The following is a 10,379-nucleotide window of genomic DNA, read 5'->3' as shown; positions in this document are numbered from 1 at the left end:
ACATCATTGCGAAGGTAAATAAACAGGCTTTCCAACGCTGTAAAATACAATGCCCATTAGCATTGTAACAACAGAGAAATAATCCACCAAACACAAGTTTCCGAACCTTTTTTTTCCCAGTTTATATAGCAGAAAGATATATGCTATTTGTGACTGCAACATTTTTTGGTCAAAGGGGGGCTTTGAGGCCCTCACTGGCTGAAATCCAGCAATTCTTGATTGTTTTGACTCTGAGCGAAGGCTGTGTCAGCTCAGCAACATAATACAGGGAAACTCTACTCCTACAGTGTCCTCAAACTAAGGGTCGTCTCTTTGCCAGTGTAGTTTAATAACTGTAATATAAGTAACAGACAATACACGTGTCAAGTGGTCATCCCTTTTTTTTTGTCATGGCAGCTTTTATTCCAATTTACATACCCGGCAAGATAACTTGGTATAGTATTATCTTGTATCCACCAGGCATTTACTTGATTAAATATGTAGGCCAAATACTTGTCTAGGGCATGGAGTTCATTGTGAACTCTGCACAGTAAGTAGACCAGCATGCTGAAGCACTTCAGCAGCCAACAACTGGCTCTGATACGTTTAATCAACCAGTAAATTATAGAGATTAATACCTCTCTGAGAAGTAAGATTATCTCAAAGATAGCTATCGGTTTTACCTCAAAAGCTCCTTAACCCTGGAAAGGTGAGGACTTGGCACATTCTGTTAAGGCAAGACACATCTCATATTTAGTAGTAAATTCTATTAAGGCTGCAACTAACGATTATTTTCATTGTCGATTCATTTCTCGATTAGTTGTTTGGTCTATAAAATGTCAGAAAATGGTGAAAAATGTCGTCCAGTGTTTCCCAGACCCCAAGATGACGTCCTCAAATGTCTTGTTTTGTCCACAACTCAAAGATATTCAGTTTACTGTCATAAAGGAGTAAAGAAACCAGAAAATATTCACATTTAAGAAGCTGGAATCAGATAATTTTTACTCTTTTTACTTAGAAAATTACTCAAAATCAAATAGTGATACCTATTAATTTAATAGTTGACAATTAATCAGTTCATTGTTGTAGCTCTAAATTCTATACCATACTGACTGTAACCCTTTCAGTATCTCTTTGAGTCATGCAGTGTTAGTCTTGAATGTTACCACATCTAATTTTAGGTATAACACAGGCCAAACTTTTGTGAATTCTTGAGTACTAATTAAGTAATATACTATGAATCAACTTGTTATAATCCATACTTACATCTCTACTTTTCTAAAGTCTTCATGGAATTAGGCATGCATTTAAGTCTACTTGTGAATTGAAACTCCTTTTTTGAAACTCTCTTTCTTTTGCTATTACCTTTCAGGTCAGGAGGAAAAAGATGCCAAACCTCTTCCTCGCATTAACAGACACTCCATTTTCTGGATCGTGGCGTCTATAGGTGTGACCTACTACGTGGATTTCCTCCACAACATCATGGACAACGATGATATCAAAAGGTGATTGAGTCACGAGGAAGACGCAAAAGTTTCCTTGCAGATCTCCTTGGCTCGTTCTCTATTCCCTACAGTATAAGACGGGTTGTGCAACAAAGCAAGTAAAAGTTTAGAGAAGTATATTATGGCATTATTTTTTGTATATTTCCTATAAATTACCTACACATACAGTAAGCCTTGTTGTTGGAAAGCACTTATTGTCACGAAAATTGTTCTTCTTCAATGGTATCATTGTTCTATGATACAAATGAAACAGCTGGTGTCTGAAACCACTGGGAAGCTGTTTGTGGTGTTGTTAACAATACCGTCTTCTGTATTTGAATAGCTCCAGTAAGTCTTTATAGATTGCCTTCAGGTCTAAATAAATCTTCCTCCTTTTAACCCCTATTCTTTTCAGTTGGTGGTTCAATGTGGGTCTGATACTCCTTGGGGTCTGCCTGTCTCTGGCCATGTTCTGCATCGTGTACCTGGAGTGGTTCAAAGGCATCCAGCACTACGACCAGGAGTACCCTGCCATTCCTCCCATCACCACCGCAGCCTTTATTGCTGCATCTTGCAGGTAAAACAGCAAAAACAGATCAACTATAGGACATTCTTATAGACACCAGAGAAAGTAGAACATCGTTAAATTTATTTTCTAAAAACCTGAAAATGTGCAATTTCAAACTCTTTGGGCACATGATGAGAGGAGAAACCACATTAGCTCATTGAACATAAATGGATTCCAAATAATTAAAAAAATTGCAGTACAGAAATTAGGTTATTTATAAACAGTGATGCCAATTCATGGGATTTTCCACCATTGTTTTCACTGTAAAATGTCCCTTTCAATATACATCTTGTACAATTCTTTAAAAGAAAAATTAATGAATTGTCATAAAAAAATATTTGTCTAGTTTCTGATATTTAATTATCAAATCTCAAATATTGATTTGGGCATCAGCCTCAAAAATCAAAAACTGTCCTGTTGAAACACAAAAGGACCTTCCCAAAACTGTTGCTACAATGTTGGAAGCACACTATTGTCTAAAATATCACTTTATGATGTAATAGTACGATTTTCCTTAAATTGACCTAAGGGTCCTGGCTCAAACCATGAAAAACAGGCTTAGAGCACATAAAAGTACACAGAAAGTGTACTCTGGGCAGGGTTAAGTGCTTTAAGACTACATACCCAGTAGGTGTACTATCGTTCAACATACTTTTGTGTGAATAAACAGTAGTATGTATATTTTTCGGACACACTGAGCTTTTTCGGACACACTGAGCTGTAATTTTCGGACACACTGAGCTGTAATTCACTTCCTGAGAGCCTCCTTGCCGGTTGGAGACGTGTAACCATGGTAACCCGTGCCGACCTCATGTGACCGAAACGATGATTTGTGAGAATCAAAGTCTGAATTCATTTAAAATACATTTTACGCCTACCAAAGTGAAATCTTATACTTAAAGTCACTTACATGAGTGTTATTGATGTTACAGAGCTGTCCGTCATAGTGTGTCATGAACTTGACGTGTCGTCACTACCGCATTGCATTGTGGGATATTTGTGCCACTGTAGTGTCCAGCGATGGCATACTGTCATATTTCACCACAGATAGTATGCAATTCATGTACTATTGGTTTCATACTAAGGTTTCGGACATACAAAAAAAATCTCACATTCTGTTTTCCCGTACTAAATAGCATGTTAGTATGAGAACACAACCATAAGCTAAGACAGGAAGTAAACATGGACCCAAGCTGTTGCCTAGCAACGCAATTTCGTTGAAACGGTCATACCCATTGTACACTCACACAGGTGTCTCACTTAGTCTGCCTGATTAGATATCATAAAGACGGTGTGGACTGTGTTTACATATTGAGCTTGATTGACATCTGTCTCACTTTCCTGTCTAATTAGCCACAATTATGAACACACCTGTGTGAGTGTGTAAACCCACTTAAGAAATACTCAATAACCTTCACTTGTGTTCTCAGTGAGACAGGCTGCACAAAATCTGTGGCATAAAAAAGATGCAGTTACTTGACAAGGCATTGACAATTTCCAGTGTTTTGAATATTTGCCGGTGTGATATGAACAACCAACAAAGCTCTCTACTTATAGAAACTCAGATATTATTTACATCATCCACCATTTCTCTGTATATCTGTGAAGATCAGGACAGACTGATGAGGTAAGAGTGATCTCTAGCTAGGTCTGCATCTTAACGTGGTGGGAGGTGGGACCTTTTATCATCGCATATTTTTAGCAGCACCTACTGATTTTATCACTCTGGCATTGTCTGTGGTTAATGAGGAGCTGAGTGGGGCAATAATCACGACTATTAACTATATAACGGTATGGATTAAGTGATCAAATGGGACCTGAAATTGCCCTGTTAGTTCGTACATCAATGTGTTGCGCCTGGTTATTTGATCTCTGACGGTTACCTTTATTGATTGGCCATTTAGCTTTCTATGTCCCGGGAATAGCTAATCCACCTTGTTTAAATAATGAATATGTTCTCATATGAATTTGAGTCACTTATATGGTTGATTGGAGCCACTGATTAGAAGAAAGTGGAAAGCTGTCAAATGCAAAACTTGTTAATTAGGAAGCTGCCTTAGGAAGAGTGCCAAGCGTGAACTTGTTTTGAGCGGAGTAAACTTGTTTTGTATGTTCTCACTGCTTCAGAGGCATTTTATAGCCTCCAACATTGTTCCTCTGCAGCGGCTGTGACGGCATGAATATTTTATGATTCATTAATGCTGATATACTAATTCAAATTGTGCATATGTCTAAGTGTTGTTATACTTTTTTTGCAGCTTAAACATGGCCCTGTGGCCCGTGTGGTCCTTCTTCACTCCTTTCATCCTCTTCACACAGTTCATGGGTGTGGTCATGTTCATCTCTTTGCTTGGATGAATGTGACGGGTGAGGATGATACTTCTGTTTTTATTTTCTTTTTTACAGCTCTGTCTTTTTGAGTTTAACAAAATGTCTTTTTATTGAATGAATAACATTGTATTTGGCCTTAAAAATTGTGCACATTTTTGTGGAGTGAAATCTTGTAATTAAACACTTATATTTAAGGAGAGTTACTCCAGTGAGTAGGGTAAACATTTTAATAGATATCACCACGAAACTTCAACTTTGCATAGACTGAAATCTGAACATTGGATAAAGCCAGTTTCATAATTCTTGTTTCATTTTGTTGACACGTTAGAGTCAAAGGTTTTTACAGAGGCAATGTTGGATATCTGTTTTTATCACTCCATAAATCAGAAAATACTGTAAGCAGCCATAAAAAAACAAAAGAATTTGACATGTTTTTAGGAATAAAATGTTTTATAAATCAGACTATGAATAATATCTGAACAGACCCCTCTGTATAAACCTTCAGAATATAGATAGGAATGAAACTGTAAAGTTTGGTGTATGTAAGTGCTACTGAAGTGGAGATGTCTGGCTCAGTGAGAAAAAACTAATTTTGAGAAAACTGCCTTTAAAAATATGTTTTGAAAAATTCCATACATGTAGCGAGACACTACAGGTGAATAAGGTAAAATATGTTAAACTATTAGATATCACCATGAAACATCCCCAGTTGATTACTTACATTAAGAAAAAACATTTTTTGCATTACAAGTTTTCTGAAAGTTTATGTTTAAATATGCAAATGAGGCATTATCTGATGCTAACGTTTGGTAAATTTGGGAGAAATCTACAGATGCAAATAGACAAAGTAATAAAATAAACACCTAAATGTGTATTCTCAATGTTTTCTTTCCACTAGTGTGAAAGAAGACATGTTATGGAAGCAAAATAGCCCAAAATCTCAAATTGACCAGTGCGTGAAAAACAATGTTTTTGCCTGTAGTGTCTCCCCTTAATACCAATGCTTTGTACTTGAAGAATGTGTACTTTACATAATCTTGTTCACCACAATATTGAGTTTTATTTCTATAGTTTCCTTCCATTACTTATACATTTTTCTTAAACAACGCTCAAGTTTACAACTAAATCAACACACTTCACTGCACTGGTATAAATACAGAAAATATGCCTTCCAAGAACCTTTAGACGCGTCAACACCCACAAACACTGACCGTGATGGTTTACATCCATCAGTCCGACACATGCACATCTCTCTCTTCTTTGAAACATATCTAGCAACACATGCACTTAACACAGCACGCAACATTTTAAAACTCATTCAGTCAGCAACATTTTTCTTTTGAAAGTTCAGGTTTATTCTTAAGATACAGCACATTCACATTGTCGCTATACAAGATTCTGAAAGAAAAAGCTTGAAATATAGAAAATACTGTGAATAAAAAATATACAAAGACATTGTAAGGTCTAGACCAGCGTTTCCCAAAATTTTTTTCTGGGGACCCACTTTTTAAAAATGACATCACGACCCAATAGGCCTTATCTTTAAATGGTGAGAAGAGCGAATTTGTGCATAACTGAACGTTCCTGACCATTTTTACTGCCATTTCGGCATCACCTTAAATTATATATTATATATTATAATAGGTAAAACCAGCCACTTTGAAGATATATACATTTGATAAATCACAACTTTGTTTTATGCATGTGTTATTGAAAACATAAACACGTTTTATACTTTATAAATGAGACCAAATGAATGCATTTAGGCAGAGTTAACGGGCTCTCGTTTTTTTTCCTCATCAGTAAAACAATGCTACAATTATCAGAACAATACGAACATTTAGGCTCCCTCATGTGGCTCAAAGGTTTACTGCAGATATAAATGTTAAATAAAAGACTATAGAAAAAATTCTGCAAATTAATTTGGCGACCCAAAATAAAATCTCCTGCAGCCAACCTGTGGGTTCCGACCCAGTCTTTGGGAACGACTGGTCTAGGCTACAGTAAGTATGCTGTCCAGTGAAGGTAATGGTGGCACGATGGCCAATCACATTCCTTCGCCTTCACCTCCATGTGTTAAGGTAGAAACCTGCCTCATCCACATATACTCTTCATCTGCCTAAAGTTCAAATGTTCACTGTAAATAATATGCCCTTTTCACAACAGCCATGTTAACATGTCATTGCAGGGTAAACAGAGTTGTAATTAATAACATTAATTATGGCCCTGGTAGTCTATATATTGGATTATAATAGCATATTGGCTCACTGGAATGGCTGTGACACAATAAATAGAATAGGACCATAATCAATTATAACAGTTACACCTGTGTTTACCCTGCAATGACATGTCAAGATGGCTGCTGTGAAAAGGGACTACAAAGGGTCAAATAATATACTGTTACAGTGTAACAGTGAAACATATAGATGTTATTTATGCAATACACAAAATGACCTGTAACACACTTACTTGGACATATTGTTGTCCCAGTTCCTTGATCCAGATCGTGAAAGGACGTGTGTGTATTGTGCTTACTCTGTGTGTTTTTGAAAAACATTTAATAGTCTGCAATAGTCCTTCCTTGATTTCTTGCAGTTGTATTGCATTGTTGGACACTACCATTTCGACACTAGCTCGCTCTTGCGCTCCATCAAAGAGGCAGCCTCTCGCGCCTCCAACTGATTTTCTCACTACTTTGTAGGCAACAGAAAAATGACAGGAGATGGTTGTAGATTGTGACGGGACATGTTATACCATGGTCTGGGTGAATACTCGCAGCGCGTTGGGAAAATTCTGGCCTCCACGTCATCCATTATTTCCTGATAATGGACACCTCGTTGGGCATTATCCTGCTTATACCATGGTCCCTTGCAACAGGAAAAAAAATAAGACCATTATTTTATATTTTCGTGCGTTTTGCAACCAAAATCTAAAGTTTTTCACAATCCATTCACTTTGTTTCCCTGGCAACCCTGAGGGTTTGCTAATACCTTGAGGGATCCTGAAGCAGCTAAATGTCATTCACCCATTATTTTTTTATTTAAATTTGATTAACACCTGTACTTATCCTCCTGTGACATGTTAAAATGTCCTCTGTGAAAATGGCCTTTTGTATTTATATGTAGAGAAACGTCTGTAAGCATTGGAGTGTGTGTTCCACCATTTAACCAAAAAAGATTTTAAATTATTTTTTATTTTTTCTTGAGCAGTTTGTGGTGAAGAATGTAAAAACTTCTACTCATATTCTGTAAAATGTCTTTTTCTTTAATAAACTTTTATAACTAATTTCACTACTTACTAAAATTGTTGTCATTGCTTGATAAAGCACAACCTCGAACAAATCCTTTAAAAACTGCAACATTATGAGATGCAAAGTTTCTCTGTGACCAAGATGAAAATTGATCACCATTTCCTTTTGTAAAGATTTCTTTTGCACTTTCGGACCTATTACACATATTATCAACACTACATTTAACCTAAGTATAATACAGACTAAGCTCCATAATTTGAACACCTGTCAGATCTAATGCAATCCAATATCATAATATAATATTATGGCTGTCAATCGATTAGAATATTTAATCGCATGATAATTAATCGTGATTAATCGCAAATGAATTGCACATTTTTATTTATTCAAAATGTACCTTAAAGGGAGATTTATCAAATATTTAACACTCTTATCAACATGGGAGTGGACAAATATGCTTGCTCTATGCAAATGTATGTATATATTTATTATTGGAAATCAATTAACAACACAAAACAATGACGAATATTTCCCTCACAGGAATTGCATTTAGCATAAAACAGTATGATCAAATCATAACATGGCAAACTGCAGCCCAACAGGCAACAACAGCTGTCAGTGTGTCAGTGTGCTGACTTGACTATGACTTGCCCCAAACTGCATGTGATTATCATAAAGTGGGCATGTCTGTAAAGGGGAGACTCGTGGGTACTCATAGAAACCATTTACATTCACATATCTTGAGGTCAGAGGTCAAGGGACCCGTTTGAAAATGCCCATGCCAGTTTTTCCTCACCAAAGTTTAGTGCAAGTTTAGAGCGTTGTTTAACTTCCCTCGTGACAAGTTACTATGACATGGTTGGTACCAATGAATTCATTAGGTTTTCTAGTTTCATATGATACCAGTATCTTCACTTTAGCTTTAAAACTGAACCGGCTTAAACCTAAAACTTGCAAGTTGCGTTAAAGAAATTAGTGATGTTGTAACAAATTTGTGTTAACATGTTATCGTATTAACTTTGACAGCCTTATATAATATATAATAATACATTTAATGTCGTGAATTGTGTAATGGTCAGAGGGATGTTGATGCAGGTGTATGTTTTGCAACCGCTGTTATTGATGGTACTGACTATATATTTGTTTATAATTGTTTTATCCACTCCAGTTTACACACATGGCAGAAGCACCTCTCAATATAATGTGACCCAAACAACAATACACACTACAGCTAAAGGTTTACATTACAGTAAATAAAGTAAAGTTGTATTTTGAAAATGTCATTCTAATATAACAAAGGCCTTTGCTCAATATAATATTATTATTATCTGAACTTTGTGGACCCCATTTACTGGAATTTAAAGGCCGAAAATAGACTTTTTTCAATTTAATCCACAGCACCTATAGAAAACAGAGAAATGTCTGAGATATTATACATTTGGTAAAGTTAAGCTTCTTACATTGTCCTTTCAGTTTGACTTCTTCCTCCAGTGTGTTTGATTATAGATGTTCAACATACAGCAGTGTAGGTAATGCCAGTGGTGGATGAAGTACTCTTTCTTAAAAAGGTAATGATAAATATACTAAACAGACTGCATTTAAAATTGTATTGAATTAAAAGTACATATTTATCAAGAAGTATCAGAAGTAATCATGCAGATTTCTAAGTAATTAAAGCTAAATTGAAATACCTGTTGGGCTCTTTGATCTATAATATTGTATCACATTTAAAAGATGATTATAGATTTTATAAGATTCTCAGAGTACCTCAAATTGATCTTCAGCTATAAGAAAAAAAATGTTTTTAAAGATCTTAATCACACTTATTGATTTCTCCTCAAGCTGCTCTCAGATTCACTGAGGTTTCTTTGGGGATGTTGGTGAAGTGAACAAGGGAGAGGAGATTTAAGCACTGACAGATTAAATCAAAATGTTCAGATCGACCATTAAAGTTTCCCTGATAATGAATCGATCTTATTCTTTTTCTTTATGGCGCTGATTCTCAGTGATCAAGAAGTCGATACTCAGCTGCTGATAAGCTGATAAGGAGCAAAGCTTCATCATCATCTCCTCTCCAGTCCTCGTGACGACATATAGGCTCGTTAATGGTGTCTCCACGTGCCATGCGCACGATCTCAGATGTGCTACTGAAGGAAAACAAACAGACCTGCTAGTTGAACTATAATACTTTTTATTGAATTTTGAACATAACACAAATAAAAACGCAATCTTTGACAAAGTACTAGCCTAATAATTAATACTTAAATAAATGTAAAATAATGATACAAAAAAAAGAAATACAAATAATAGTGAAAATAAATAAAATATATAAATAAAAATAATATTTAAAATTAATAAATAAAAATAGAAATAAAACAAAAATGAAAAAATAGAAATAATTTTTTTTAATAAAAATAAAAATAATAATGAAAATTAATAAATTAAAATAAAAATAAAATAATAATGAAAAAATAGAAATAAATATAAATGTGAAAAAAAAATTAATAAAAATAAAAATAATAATGAAAATTAATAAATACAAATAGAAATAAAATAATAATGAAAAAATAGAAATAGAAATAAATATGAAAAATAAATTAATAAAAATAATAATGAAAATAAATAAATACAAATAAAAGATGCATCGTTTTTACATAGCCTAATTTGACCTTGTATGTGGGAAATTAATATTAATGGATACTAATACAAGTATAAAAATAATATTTCGGAAATTAATATGAATAAATCAGGGCTGTTGTTGTTCACA

The 10,379-nt window shown here is 34.8% G+C and overlaps 1 protein-coding gene across 2 annotated transcripts in view; it reads left to right on the top strand.

Moving 5' to 3' along the window:
* Positions 1–4,554, top strand: part of tmem128 (transmembrane protein 128) — a 10,857-nt gene extending 6,303 nt beyond the window's left edge. For both annotated transcript variants that reach the window (XM_037776735.1, XM_037776726.1), the window contains exons 2-4: positions 1,352–1,484; positions 1,879–2,040; positions 4,290–4,554. In XM_037776735.1, the coding sequence (XP_037632663.1) occupies positions 1,352–1,484; positions 1,879–2,040; positions 4,290–4,389 (395 nt within the window). In that variant the 3' untranslated portion in view covers positions 4,390–4,554. The remainder of the gene's footprint in view (positions 1–1,351; positions 1,485–1,878; positions 2,041–4,289) is intronic.
* The last annotated feature ends 5,825 nt before the right edge of the window (positions 4,555–10,379 follow it).

Source organism: Sebastes umbrosus, chromosome 1 (assembly GCF_015220745.1).
Source record: "Sebastes umbrosus isolate fSebUmb1 chromosome 1, fSebUmb1.pri, whole genome shotgun sequence".
Classification (NCBI taxonomy): Eukaryota; Metazoa; Chordata; class Actinopteri; order Perciformes; family Sebastidae; genus Sebastes; species Sebastes umbrosus.
This window is presented reverse-complemented; position numbering and strand designations above follow the sequence as displayed.